At 39.4% G+C, this 15,699-nt stretch overlaps 1 protein-coding gene across 2 annotated transcripts in view; it reads left to right on the forward strand.

The window, feature by feature from the left end:
- MAN2A1 (mannosidase alpha class 2A member 1) overlaps positions 1 to 15,699 on the forward strand; it is a 200,208-nt gene that overhangs the window by 109,762 nt on the left and 74,747 nt on the right. For both annotated transcript variants that reach the window (XM_050945620.1, XM_050945619.1), the window contains exon 13: positions 14,178 to 14,343. In XM_050945620.1, the coding sequence (XP_050801577.1) occupies positions 14,178 to 14,343 (166 nt within the window). The remainder of the gene's footprint in view (positions 1 to 14,177; positions 14,344 to 15,699) is intronic.

Below are 15,699 nucleotides of genomic sequence, written 5' to 3' on the forward strand. Positions count from 1 at the left end.
CTCCATAAGGATATGGAGTTCTGAATAAGAGTGTATTTTGATCACCATGTAGATTTTGTTACATTTGTACATGGACCCTGAGATAAGTGATAAAATGATTCTTATAACTACATATGAATAAAAAACTGTATAAGAGTAAATTCTTTGACTAGCATAATAAAAATAACATTTGACTTTCTTAAATATTATATTCTAGCATGTAAAATATGAGCATAAATGAAGAATACTAGTGTTGTGTATAAACTATACAGAGTTAATAAACTGCAAAGAATCACAGGGTTAGAAGAGACCTCAAGGGTCATCTAGTCTAACCCCCGTCAAGATGCAGGATTTGTTTTGTCTAAGCCTTCCAAGTCAGATGGTTATCCAGCCTCCTTTTGAAAACCTCCAAAGAAGGAGCTTCCGCAAGCTCCCTAGGCAGTCTGTTCCATTGTCCTACTGTTCTTACTGTTTTTTCTGAGATTTAATGTAAATCTGCTATGCTGTAGTTTGAACTCATTGCTTCTTGTCTTGCCACAAATGGGAAAAGTTGTTCTCTTGTCATCTTTTTTTAAAGCAGCCTTTCAAGTATTTGAAGACCCTATCAATCTCCTCTTTTCCAAACTAACTGTATCCAGTTCCTTTAGATTTTGCTTGTATGGCTTGCATTCCATTCTTTTGATCATCTTTGTCACTCAACACTGGATCCTTTCCAGTTTCTCCAAATCCTTTCATTCGTGAACAAAATTGGAGACAGGACTCCAGCTGAGGCCTAATCAGCATCAAGTAGGGCAGTACTATCACATTCTGTAACTTGCATGCTAGGCCTCTGTTAATGCAACCTAAAATGACATTTGTTTGTTTATTTTATTTACTTACTTACTTATTTGCAGCAGCATTGCATTGCTAACTCATGCTGAGATTGTGATCCACCACAACTCCCAGATCGTTCTCAGCAGTGCTGCTGCCAAGCCAGTTATCCCCTGTTCTGTTTTTGTGCATTTGTTTTTCCCCCCTAAGTGAAGCACCTTACATTTGTCATTGCTGAATTTCATTTTGTTGTCTATAGTCCAGTTCTCCAATTTATCAACATTCCTCTGAATCTTAGCTCTATCCTCCAAAGTGTTGACAACCCTCCCTAGCTTTGTGTTATCTGCAAATTTGTTCAATATGCTCTCTATTCCTACATCCAGATCATTAAGAAAGATATTGAACAACACTGGACCTAGAGCAGAGATCCATGCGGAACCCTATTTGAGACCTCCCTCCAGACTGACATGATTCCATTAATAGTTACTCTTTGTTTGGGGTGGTTTAACCAATTATGTATTGTGACAAAGTTCCTCCTCTACCTTGGTGGGTCCTGCGCTTATTGGCAGATTTGCTCACCTCAGTGATCTCCCCCACAGTCTGGATCAACTCCTGTGTCTGATCAGGAGTTGAGAGGTTTGGGGGGAACCCGGGCCCGCCCTCTACTCTGGGTTCCAGCCCAGGGCCCTATGGATTTTGCAGCTGTCTATAGTGCCTCTTGTAACAGCTGTGTGACAGCTACACCTCCCTGGGCTACTTCCCCAAGGCCTCCTCCAAACACCTTCTTTCTCCTCACCACAAGACCTTCCTTCTGGTGTCTGATAACGCTTGTACTCCTTAGTCCTCCAGCAGCACACCCTCTCAGTCTCAGCTCCTTGTGTTTCTTGCTCCCAGCTCCTCACACGCACTTCCTCTCCTCTGGCTCCTCCCCATCTGACTGGAGAGAGCTCCTTTTAAAACCTAGGTGCCCTGATTAGCCTGCCTTGATTGGCTGCAGGTGTTCTAATCAGCCTGTCTGCCTTAATTGGTTCTAGCAAGTTCCTGACTACTCTAGTGCAGACCCTGCTCTGGTCACTCAGGGAACAGAAAACTACTCACCCAGTGACCAGTATATTTGCCCTATACCAGACTCCTGCACCTCACTGGCCTGGGTCTGTCACAGTATCCACTTCATGTTAGTTTTGTTGAGCCCACATTTCTCCAGCTTACTTATTAGAATGTCATGTGGGACTATGTCAAAAACCTTGTTGAAGTCCAGGTATATTATGTCCATTGCATTCCATCTATGGACCAAAATAGTTACCTGTAAAAGAAAGAAATCAAGCTGGTTTGGCATGATTTGTTCTTGATAAATCCATGCTGGTTGCTAGCGTTTACCCCTTTATCCTCCAGGTATTCCAAATTGAATGTTTTATACATTGCTCTAATAGCTTCCTGGTATCAAAGTCAGGCTGACTAGTCTGTAGTTCCCCAGCTTCTCGTTTTTTCTCTTTTTTTAAAGATGGGCACTACATTAGCCCTTCTCCAGTCTTCTGGGACCTCACCTGTCATCTATGAGTTTGCAAATATTTTTTTGCAAATTAATTTTATAATTATAATATTATAATTTTCTTCCTTAGCATAACAAACTGGTTTGGAATTGAATTTTGATAGAAATATTGCTTGAGTTTTGTTTTGAATAAGATTGCAGTAACATTTGCAAAAAGGGTTATATCTTGCCAGCGGTTTTAAAGTTGAACTTCTCACTGACTTTTATTGCTTTTATTTTATTCTCAGACAAGCGAGAGAGAGAGGGACCATTTAAAAGTATGCGTTTCAAAAGAAAGTATTTGCATTTTTATGACATTTTAGTTATAGGTTTGGACTGAATGATCACTTCATCACATCAGAGTAGTTCAAATATTTTAGAATTAAGACAATCATGGAATTTTATGAGCATAATTATTGTGATTAAATAGCTGCATTTTTAATTTCTCTGATATAATCTACTTAGCTACTTCATATAACACTGAAATTGATGGACAGTTCATGCTGAGTATTGATTTTGATAGTTTATCATCAAGCACATGAGTGAAATTGGGTTGTTGTTTTTTCTCACACCAAACGCTCTCTCAGAAATGGTTGTTGAAAATGAACAAAACCAAAGATGGTTCTCTTCAGTGTGTGGTGGTTGTTTTTTTTAATGTCTTAGATAGGAAGAGTACTTTTTACTGTATGAGTGAACATATCTGCTATTTTTTTAAATAAACTCTAAGTGCCCCATGACCTCCGTATTGGTTCTGTGTAATTTGCATAAGTAACTGGTATTTTATTAACAGCTTATTTGGAATACTGAAAACTAAGTGATAAATAAGATCAGGGTATGTATATGCATTTTGTTGTGAGGGGGCAGTCTTGTTTGTTGAAGCCAACCAAAATTAAAAGTCAGAAAACAGTTCCTTTAATAGAGAAAAAAAACATATTTTGACCTATAAAAACAAGAAAGATAATCACTGTGAAGACTTGCTTTTGGTTCATTTTTGGAAAACATAATACAGGAAAACATCTCTCTTCTTCAGTGACTCATTACTCTTCAAAGCGTTGTAAGAAATTAACGTATTTCTCTGTGAATATCCGATTTTGACTGTGCATCCCTTTGCTTCTGAGTTCAAGTACTGTAATAAATTCTAAAGTTTTCAAACTTTTATCATAAACCATTATTACATGAAATGGTTGTATATAATTATCCTTGTCCTCTAGTTATTGGTTTCTTATTTTTGATGAAGTAGTGATAGTCTGTTTTGAATTCTTAATTTGCTTAGTTTCTTTCAGTAGTCTATCTGCTGTGGTTACAATTTCAAAAGTACACTGTAGAAACTAGTTTATGCATTGTTTTAAATTGTTTAACTTTGCAACTTTTCACAAATGAATTAAAATTTAAGATTTTCTATGTAGTGTTTTGAATTCAAAACGACCTTGACGAATTGGAGAATTGGTCTGAATTCAACAAAATGAAATTCACTAAAGACAAGTGCAAAATACTTCACTTGGAAAGGAAAAATTGAATGCAAAACTCCACAATTGGTAATACCTGGCTAGGTCATAGTACTGCTGAAAGGATTTGGAGATTATAGTGGGACACAAATTGAATATGAGTCATCAATGTTATGAGGGGGTGGAACAGGGTAATATCATTCTAGAGTGTATTAACAGGAGTATTGTATATAAGATACAGGAGGTAATTGTCCTGCTGTACTTAGCACTGATTAAGCCTCAGCTTGAGTACTATATCTCCAGTTCAGGGCCACACATGTTAGGGGACATGTGGACAAATTGGAGAGAGTCCAGAAGAGAGTAACAAAATTGAAGAAAGATTTTGAAAACCTGACCTATGAGAACAGATTTTAAAAATGGGGCATGTTTAATCTTGACAAAAGAAAACTGAGGGGAGACCTAATAAGTCTTCAAATATGTTAAGAGCTATTATAAAGAGAATGGTGTCCCACAGAAGGTAGGACAAGAAGGTAACCGGCTTAATCTGCAGCAAGGGAGGTTTACGTTAAATATTAGGAAGATCTTTCTACCTATAAGGATAGTTAAACTCTAGAATAGACTTCCAAGGGAGGTTATGGAATCCTTATCATAGGAGGGTTTTGAGAACAGGTTGAATGGACAAACCTGTCGGAGGGTCTGGGTTTACTTGGTCCTGCCATGTTGCAGGGGGCTGGACTTGATGATTTCTTGAGGTCCCTTGCAGTCCTACACTTCTATGATTCTATGATTTTGACAATTTTGTAGCTTATTTTATTTCTGATTGCAACAGTAGTGCAGTTGTTGCATTATGAAGGTGTCATTTTCTGACACTCATAAATGATATCTCTCTTTCCGGGGCAAAGACCATAATATCGAAATTGAGGAATGCTGCATCTTCTTAGAAACAAGTTCTTGATACCCATTACAAATAAGTTGCATTGGGTTTATTATGGAAATGGCTTGTGAACTGCAGTACCACTACTTGAGCTTGAAAGATATCTTTCTGCGAAGTGTTTTCACAAAGCAGAGAATGCTCTTCATTGATTAAAATAACTATTCTAGCCAAGAGTTACAAAAAATGGAACCTTGTGGACCCTGTGCATGTATTTTTAAGTCTTTTTTTGGAAGTAGAGAATATTCCCTTTCAGTATATCAAGATGTTTGTATACTATTTCTTAGCTGCAGTGTCTGGTCTTCTCCTTCAGTCTTTCTTCTCATGTTGCTTAAATCAACATTGTAGTTAGTCCAACACTGTCAGGGCACAGACTGAAGTGATATGGCATATTTCAAATCTTCTGTTCTTCTGAAACAGATTTTTTTCCCTCTAAATACAGATTAATAAAGCCTGCACTACAAGAGGAACAAGGAAAGGATTTTAGTGAAGGTACTTCCTGATCCTGAAAAAGTCAGGGGGCTTCAAGCCCATCTTGGACTTCAGAACACTTCACAGCTTTGTGGTAAAAGAAAAATTTAAAATAGTGCCTTTGGATTTAATCCTTTTATCCTTAATGAGAGAGTAGCTTTGTGCTCTAGAATAGGATATAAATGCTGCGTCTGAATCACAGGAAGTGCCTGTATTTGGAATATCTCATAGATGTGTAACTTTTATAGAAAGTGTTGTCTTAGGTTGGTGTTGGCTTTTTGTATTTTCTCTGAAAATTTATCATTCTTATTTATTGTGCCATTGTATCTGTGTTCACTGTGAGTGCTGTTTTCTTGAGGGTGTTCCATATCTAATTGGCTGAAGTAGTTGACTAATGTGGAAGGTAGGCCTCAACAGAAGAATGAGAATTTTCTAAATTTTCTAATACATTTTCTAAATCTCTTCTTATAATGTAATCTTGCTTGTATAGAGTGATATTGCTCAAGTGAGGTCACATAACATTGTTGAATCACATGGCCCAAATCTGTTTGTTTCCATGGCATGTGTCAAAGGGCAAATGGTTAACTCTTTTAAGTGAGTAAATAAGACTCTCCTCTGATATTTACATTTTTCAATCTATGCTACACCTCTCTTCTTTTAACAAATCACTAACAGCAGGATTTCTGAAATGCGAAAGTGAATAGTTGGCTCTTTGAAAATGTCTCTTCTTCTTGGGATGGGAATCTGAGGGGAGGAAGTCTCAAACTGTTTCCTCATGGAGATGTCCTCATATTTGTCATCTTAAGAAAAGCCCATTGGATGCACTTCCAAACTTAGCAGATCTGTGAGGAGCCATGCAGATTTTATAGGATCAGCAGAAAGTTAGGGCTCTCTCTTCAGAGGTCCTGTATCTCTTAACTAGCTCTGTTTCCTGATAGTGCAGTGCTGTTGAATTCCTGCTGCCATCTGCTTGCTCCGGCAGAAACTACCCAAGGTGGTGGTATTGTCACCAGAGAGTATCCATAAGGGTAAAGGGGAAAAAGTGTGCCTGTTGCCTTATCTCCACATTTTCTCCATAAGCATCTGCCACTCAGCAAGCTGACTGATTTTATTTGGCCTGTATGCATCACATAAGAACATATAAGAACATAAGAATGGCCGTACTGGGCCAGACCAAAAGCCATCTAGCCCAGTATCCTGTCTACCAACAGTGGCCAATGCCAGGTACCCCAGAGGGAGTGAACCCAACAGGCAATGATCAAATGATCTCTCTCTTGCCATCCATCTCCATCTGCTGACAAACAGAGGCTAGAGACACCCTTCCTTACCCCTCCTGGCTAATACCCATTAACGGACTTAACCTCCATGAATTTATGCAGTTCTCTTTTAAACACTGTGTTATAGTCCTAGCCTTCACAACTTCCTCAGGCAAGGAGTTCCACAAGTTGACTGTGCACCGTCTGAAGAACTTCCTTTTATTTGTTTTAAACCTGTTGCCCATTAATTTCATTTGGTGACCCCTAGTTCTTGTATTCTGGGAACAAGTAAATAACTTTTCCTTATTTGCTTTCTCTACATCACTCATGATTTTATATACCTCTGTCATATCCCCCCTTAGTCTCCTCTTTTCCAAGCTGAAAAACATACTGTAGCATGTAGCGTTTAATAAGGATGTTTAACCTTAATCATGGAATCATAGAATATCAGGGTTGGAAGGAACTTCTGGAGATCGTGTAGTCCAACCCCCTGCTCAAAGCAGGACCAATCCCCAGACAGGTTTTTTTTACCCCAGTTCCCTAAATGGCCCTCTCAAGGATTGAACTCTCAACCCTGGGTTTAACCAGTGCTCAAACTACTGAGCTATCCCTTGTCCCAGTTATAATAAGTTGAGACTACAGAAGAAATATTCATAAACTAGAAATAGCACATTAGTTCACTGTGTAACATGATGTAAAGATTAAAATGCCATTTTCCAAGATTACCATAAATCTATATGTAATCTGTAATTATTTTTCAAATCTTAGAGGTAAGATTTCTCTAGACTCATAGCTCTCCTCTAGTATACAATAATTTTTCTCTCTCATGGGCACTAGATGCTCTATGATCCATTACAACTGCGTTTAATAATGAAATATAATAAAGAAGAGTAAGTCACTAAAATATGTATGTACACTGCTCTTTCAGTGCTTTTTCTGTGTTCACACTTTATTGGCTCTTTTTCTGTCATCCCTTTTTTTTCCCTTTCTGCACAGGATTATTTGTTGCTTTGGTGCATACTCTAGATTCTTGGCTGCATCTCTTGTTAGCCTTGGATACTCACTTTCAGTGATGCTTTCTTTTTTTAGGTTTTCTTTCTGCATCTCCAGGAAAGAAGTTCAGCGGCTTCAAGCAATGTACCTGTAGTAGAAAAGTTTTAGTCATGGATGAGCATTATGACTGTGTCCGCTGCATTATAATTGAGCAGATCTGTCTGGAAATGTCATTCAGAGTAGTCACATTTTGTGGGAAATAAAAAATTCTTCCTGGAAGCTCCCCAGAGGGACTCCATGGACTGTTTAGTATCGGACTTACATTGCTTCAAAGGATCAATCCTTGAACTAAAAACCCAAATCAGACTCTTCCACTGAGCACCAGGACTTGATGTTGATACAGATTCAACCCCCAGGTTGCCTCAAAGCAATGTGCACTGACAGCATCATAAATGCAGGTTTCTTGAAGAGGTGGCATTAATGCTGCCTCAAATTGGTGGTACATTAGCTCTGGTTCTTGAGAAGTTGCCTTTCACCATGCCACTGTTAAAACACAAGCCAGGACTTGGAAACAGATTCAGGGAACTTCTGGGGCAGTGTATGATCTTAGACCTAGTTAGATTCATCAGGTTTGTTTTTAAGGCTGCCTCAGCAACAGTCTTATCCTCAGCACATAGCTGGAAGATCCTTCATCAAAGACTGTCAGAATTCTTGTGCAAGAGCTGTGCTCTTTTCACTAATGCTGATGCCTGACTCTTGAGAGTTGGCTGTATCGGTAGGATCACTGGTCTTGATGCGGAGGGTCTAGAAGCAGTCGGAAGCATCATTTGTCAAGTTAGTGCTAATGGTCCTACATCTTAGTGAAGCATAGTAAACTGCTTAAGTGCAAGTGGCAATCCTATGGTAGATGACATTGAAGATATAGAGGTTTCAGTGACCTACTCTTGGTGAGTTAATGATGAAAGTGTATGTGGCTTATCAGATCTCCCAATGCAGTAGAAATTTTCCAACCCCTGCATGGCATATTTTCCAGGAACAAGGTGGATCTGCAAGCTAATCCAAGATTCCTTTCCAAGTTGTTGATGGAATAACACCTTAATGAGCCTATCATTTTGTGAATATTCTTCCCCTATGAGCCTGCCCATACCAGTGAGGTGGTTCATCACAGGTTTGCTGCAGTATGGTCCATGTGGCTTTATTTGAAATGAAATAAAGATCTCAGGGTCCTCTCAACTGTTTTTTTTTCTTTCTCCTTTTGGGTAAACATTCTTGCCAACAATCTCAATAGATTAAATGACTATAGGCTTGTGTCTTTTATTGTCATTTCTTGGCTAGCCAGCAGTTGGGTCTCATTGGATCATGCTATCTGAGGCAAAGCAGCTTCTTGCAAGCCTCAAGAATGTTTCATTCATGGTTTTACAATAATGTTCATTACATATTTTTTTCAAGGTACTTTTTCTTGTATTTGCCTTCCAACGTAGAATCTTATTTCGCTCTGTTCCATAGAGCTGCTTCTAAAGAAGGGGTGCCTGCATTTTCCTAATCCCTGTTTTGAGATTATCCTTATTTGAGCTGGCCAAAATTTTGAAAGCAGCAAAATCTGTAGCAGCACGCATCATACAGATTTTTTGACACTCTGGCCAATGTACACCAACAGCTGCCTCTACAACCTTCCAGTCAGTTCCTGCTCCTGAAATAACCAACTGAAATGTCTCTTATATGAACAAAAACAAAAATTTTTCAGATAAAAACTACAATGTTGAACAGTACCTCAATTCAAAAACAGCCTCTAATTTGGTGTAGGATTGTGGAATGTGAATCCTGCATATCTTCGAAGAAGGAGAATTGCAGTCAAGCAATTGTCCCTTCTTATAAATTCTTAGTATAGTTTTGGGCTAAGTTCCTTAAGGAACATTGTAAAATTAAAACAAACAATAAAATATTGCATCAGGCAGTCATAAAATCATAGATCAGTACCTAACAGGTAACAAGCTAACAAGAATCTATTTTTTCTAGAGAAGGGAAAGAATGAGGCTTCCAAAACAAACATGACTCGAATAAAGAGCACCTCTAGGATATATTCCCATAAAAAGAGACCTTTTACTATTTACAGTTAAAATCTCACCCTCAAAGATATTCCAATAAGCTTCTATCATATGGGCGAAATGTTTAGAGCCGCCCTTGTTCAGAATCAGTGACCTGTAAATGGCCTTCCTGTGTGCGTGTGGGCCAGCCCGTGGGCAATGAGGAATGAGGTCTCACAGGACGTGACCAGGTCACATGATACGGGAATCCATCTTAAATCTGGTACTTTTCCATTTAGAAGGAGAGATGGGGACCCAGAGAGACACAATATTTCCGCCTTGTGCCTAAGCTGTAAAAGAGGGTGGAACAGAACAAAGCGGGCTGTCAGTCATGAGAGAACCCCTAGTTACCTGCCACCTGAACTGGAACTAACAAGGACTGCACCAGGGGAAAGGATTGGGCCCAGACTAGGAAGGAGTCTAGTCTATGGTAGAAGCTTATTGGAATATCTTTGAGGGTGAGATTTTACCTGTAAATAGTTTGTTAATATATTAGGCTTAGACTTGCATGTTTTTGCTTTATTTTGCTTGGTGACTTACTTTCTTCTGTCTGTTATTACTTGAAACTACTTAAATCCTACTTTTTATACTTAATAAAATCACTTTTGTTTATTAGTAATGCCCGGGGGAGCAAACAGCTGTGCATGTCTCTCTATCAGTGTTCTAGAGGGCGGACAGTTTGAGTTTACCCGGTATAAGCTTTATACAGAGTAAAATGGATTTATTTGGAGTTTAGATCCCATTGGGAACTGGGTGTCTGGGTGCTGGAGATAGGTGACCTGCTGAGCGGTTTTTGGTTAAAGTCTGCAGCTTTGGGGGGCATGGACCAGACCTGGGTCTGTGTTGGAGCAGGCTAACTTGTCTGGCTCAACAAGGCAGGGTTCTGGAATCCCAAGCTGCCAGGGAAAACGGGCTCAGGGTATGTCTACATCTACAATTTTGCAGCGCTGGTTGTTACAGCTGTATTAGTACAGCTGTATAGGGCCAGCGCTGCAGAGTGGCCACACTTATAGCAACCAGCGCTGCAAGTGATGTTAGATGTGGCCACACTGCAGCGCTGTTGGGCGGCTTCAAGGGGGGTTCGGGGAACGCGAGAGCAAACCGCGGGGAAGCAGGTCTCCTTCCCCGGTTTGCTCCAGTGTTCCCCGAACCCCCCTGCAAGCAGATCTCCTTCCCCGTGGTTTGCTCTCACGTTCCCCGAACCCCCGAGCAAGCAGGTCTCCTTCCCCGCGGTTTGCTCTCACGTTCCCCGAACCCCCGAGCAAGCAGGTCTCCTTCCCCGCGGTTTGCTCTCACGTTCCCCGAACCCCCCTGCAAACCGCGGGGAAGGAGACCTGCTTGTTCGGGGAACGCGAGAGCAAACCGCGGGGAAGGAGACCTGCTTGTTCGGGGAACGCGAGAGCAAACCGCGGGGAAACAGGTCTCCTTCCCTGCGGTTTGCTCTCGTGTTCCCCAAACCCCCCTGCAAACCGCGGGGAAGGAGACCCGCTTGGGGGGGGGATTTGGAGAACACTGGAGCAAACCGCGGGGAAGGAGACCTGCTTGATTACCAGAGAGGCTTCCTCAGGTATGCTGGGATACCTGCTTATTCCACGGAGGTCAAGAAAAGCGCTGTTAAGTGTCTACACTTGATTACCAGTGCTGGATCACCAGCGCTGGATCCTCTACACCCGAGACAAAACGGGAGTACGGCCAGCACTGCAAACAGGGAGTTGCAGCACTGGTGATGCCCTGCAGATGTGTACACCTCCTAAGTTGCAGCGCTGTAACCCCCTCACCAGCGCTGCAACTTTGTGATGTAGACAAGCCCTCAGAGGTAATTCCATCAAGTCAGGTAACAGTCCCAAGGAGATATGACTTAGTTTACCCTGAGGCAGTGCCACAAAAAGTGCTCTGAATGTTGAGAGTAGCATAACTGCAAATTGCCTCTTAAATAGAGGTAATTATTACAAGTTCTTACCTATAAATTCAGATTATAAGACCTTTAGATGGTGCCAGACTACCTCCATGTTTCATGTGGGCAGGATATACGCAGCAGTTGTATTCCACACTGTATGCATGCATTCTGCATGATGATATTATATAGGTGAAGTAAGTCCTGTGTAAATGTGGTGTCTCATAATTAATCTAGAATTTTTTTTTGCAGTTAATGATTCTGGGTATGTGATTTGAGGGTTAGAGTTAAATGGCATTCTAAATAAATGCAGTTATTAGTCACTGTTGTAGTGTGTGCATAACTTAATTATATACTGAGAATAAATTCTTCAGTTCTACTGAAGTAGAACTTGAAAAAATATTAATTAAACATCCAGGCACAAGAAAAATACTACATATATTGATATAATTGTATTTTTCTTCCAAGACTTTTCCCCATTAAGTTAACTCTTCCATAATTAACTGTAGCTCCATCCAATAATATCTGAACTGTGATTTTAGTTTCCCACCTTTCTATTCAAAAGGAGAATCTAAATGTGAAATATAAAACAAGTATGTAATAAAGATAATTCTAAATCCTTAACCTTTAAAACTATGTTGCATAGGGAACATTGGTCTGGGAATAAAAGTTGGTATATACCCAGAGTGGTGAAACCCTTTATTTATTGAGTGGGAGGACTTCAGCTGGTCTCTGAAACTTCATTACTTAAGTTAATCTTTCCCCTGCTGTCAGCTGACAAGTGACATGTTTCATGGTGCCTGGTATGAAGCTGTACTTTTTCTAAACTAGTTAGCAAAGCCAGAGGTTGTAAACTGACTAGCTGGCCTATGATTACCCTGTTGCTCCTCTCCTTCTCTATGCTCTTTCTCTCCTTCTCTTCTCATCTTTCTTGCCTTTCTAGTTTATCGCTTTTTCCCAGCTATCCTTTCTGCCTCATCTTTCTGGCTTACTGCAACTCCTTGTTGTCATCCAACTCTCTCCTGTGCTTAGGAACTTGCCCAGCACTCATTACTACCTTCATCTTCTTATTGTATAACTCTAAACTTATTCCTTCTTCCCCTTCCCTCACACACACCTTGAGGAAAATAATTGGAGTTATGCCATTATATCATACCTTGGAGATTTTAGTATTCTATGCACTTAACTTCACATGCCATGTTGTCTGTGTCCATATAGCAAGGGAATACTCCTATAACTTGGGCTTGTAGCCTGTCAAGTTGTAAATTGTCAGGTCTGTATTTTCTGGTGAATACGGTTATCAGTCCAATTTATGGTATTTTGCACTTCTCATAATAAATATGTTATGTGGAAAGATTACATACACACAAACATGTTTTACAAATAGATCCAAAGTTCCTGGAAATATTTCCATGCAGTATTATCCTGAAATAGTTAAGGTTGTAACTCTGAAGACATAAATGAGTATTGATACTTTAAATTGCATTCATATGATCATATGGAACAAGAATGTATATACAATCTCTTTATAACCAGATTTCATATGATTCATATGGAAGAAGAATGTGTAACCAATCTAGTTATAACCAGAATGTATATCCAATTTACAAGTCTGTCGCAACTTACGCGCATTTAACATGCACAATTTCAGGTTTACGCTGAATGGCCTGGAGTCAGGTGGGGGCGTGGCTTCAAGATTTAAAAGGTCCTGGGGCACCAGCTGTGGCTGGGAGTCCCAGGGCCTTTAAATCACCCAGGGGGTTCCCAGCTACAGAGGTGGCTGGTAGCCCCTGGGGCAAACTAAAGGGCCCGAGGCTCCAGCCATGGTGAAGCTCTGGGCCCTTTAAATGCCAGCCCCAGCCCGGCTGCCAAAGCTGCGGGTGGGATTTAAAAGGCTCTTCCGGGCTCTACACTGTGGTGGGAAGCCCGGTGGAGCCCTTTAAATCCCGCCCGCGGCTTTGGCAGCCGGGCCGGGGCCAGCATTTAAAGGGCTCCTCTGGGCTCCCCACGGCGACAGGAGCCCAGAGGAGCCCTTTAAATGGCGTCCCGGTCCAGCCGCTGGAGCTGTGGGCGGGATTTAAAGGGCTTGGGGATATAATTTTCAGTATACACGGTTTTTGCTTTACGCGATAACAGCAGAACAGAACCCCCGCGTGTGATAAGACTTACCTGTAGTTATAACCAAGTTTCAATAAAGGCTATTATTTTTCCTATTACTGTTTGTTTTTCCCCCCTCTCAAACCCACTGCTGAGGCTGAAAGTTTATTTAAGAAACAAAGGTCTTAACAAATTCTTACTAAATGTTTTTAAATCTTTACAGTTTGCCTTGTGATTCTTTTGCCATTTACACTGAACCTACTAGGAAGCTATTGTTCTTATTTTGCATAATTTACAAATAAACAATGCAGAATTGAACAGTGAACAAACTTTTACTCTTGGTGTTCAATAATTCAGGCTTTTAAAAAATATTTACATTAAGGGCAATCTTTGCATTAGGACTGTATTTGTAATAGCTAAAGAAAATTCCTAAGCATCTCATTTTCTAAACATATATAAAATTTTTCTGAGTACCATAAGATAAGTCTTTCTGTCTAAAGCCTATGAGAGAGAGTAGCATTAAGAAAGATGTCCACTGTTTTTCTTGTTTAGTTTTCATGCATTTTCATTGTATACATATATATTATAGTTTTAATTATTCTACTTATATAATTAGTGTGAAATAGTACAATAATCTGAAAAGAAAATGTTATTTTCATGAAGATAATATGACAAAAATGTTTTTGCAGGTACCTTTTGGTTTATAATCCTACAGAACAGGAGCGGTTCTCAGTGGTTTCGGTCTATGTGAATTCACCCAAAGTTAAAGTATTATCTCCTTCAGGGAAACCTGTTACAGTCCAGGTTAGTGGAGTATGGGATGGAACAACTACAGTATCACATGAAGCATATCAGGTATGTCACTTGAAATAAAAAGTGTAAGTTATACTGATTTGCACTTAGATATGTACTATAGCTTCACATTAGAGGAGAAAATAAAGAGAACTAGACTTCATATATATGAAGTGTATCAATTTTATAAAGAAGATTCTGTGTGTGAGAGAGAAGGAATAATTAAATCATTTTGGTCTTCATTTAGGTCTAAGAAATAGCACCAACTTTCTAAACCTCATTACTTTCCATGATATTACCAAAGCTTAATACTGAATTAAGTGTTTCAGTAATGAGCCTCATTTTGAGGAATTTATTATTTGGTATCATTTAAAATTGCTTTGGGTTGAAACTTAGTGTGTATGTGTTTAACTAGAATTTTTTCCCCTAACTTTTCTACAAGTGCATTGATCTCTGTATTCTGTTTACATTTCTGTTTATCCATGTTTGAGTCAGAAAAGTGGATTTGTTGCAATATTTGTTTTAACGTTGTTGAAAATTGTTTGAAGAGCAGCTGCTGTGTACATGTGTTAGATACTTCATTTCTTTAGCCTCATTAATTTAAATGGCAATTAGACATCACAGGGATGTTATAGCCATTCATTGCATTTCTGAGGCGATGTAAGTACTTGAATTCGATACCCTGGTTACAAGTAGAGCCCCGAGACCAATTTTGAAGTGTTTCAAGTAATGATTTTTGTAACTTTTCCTTCTTAATAGTCTTACACATACAAGGATTTTTCTTTTACCCCAAAATAACAATATCACAGATTCAAATCTTAGTCTCTTAGAGCTTCACAGAGCAGTGGAATGAAAACTCCCATCCTCTGGAAGGCTATGTTTTTTACAGTGTGCAGTGTATCAGGCCACACTATTAAATGTATTTTGCTTAAGGGAAACTGTTTTTATTAAAAATATAGATTTGAGCTCCTCCTTATGCGAGGATTAAAGACTCACGCCAAGGAAATAAGGCCCCTTTCTTACTAAGTGAGAGGCTCAGATATGAAGACTTTTTTTCTTTCTTTCTTTAAGTCTACAATGGTGGTAATAGTACTATACTATCATTCCAACAAACAAAAAATGTTTTTTCCAAACTATTCAATGCTCACTGTTGAAGGGAGTATTGAGAGATGTGAACATTTATACTTGGTGTGAAAGTAAGTATCACAGAACTATTAAACTAATGTATTGGAACTCTTAAAAAAAATAATAGCATAAGGTGTGCATTTTAAGAATCCATTGTTAATCTTTCTTGGATTACCATTTTAATCAATCAGCTTTTTGGAGTACACAGCCTTAATATCATAACTTCTGTTATGAGAAGTTCAGAAGAGAAAAACACTCCCCTTACTCCTTCTTGGTAGGGGGAAAAAAGAGGGG

Source organism: Gopherus flavomarginatus, chromosome 3 (genome assembly GCF_025201925.1).
Source record: "Gopherus flavomarginatus isolate rGopFla2 chromosome 3, rGopFla2.mat.asm, whole genome shotgun sequence".
Lineage (NCBI taxonomy): Eukaryota > Metazoa > Chordata > Testudines > Testudinidae > Gopherus > Gopherus flavomarginatus.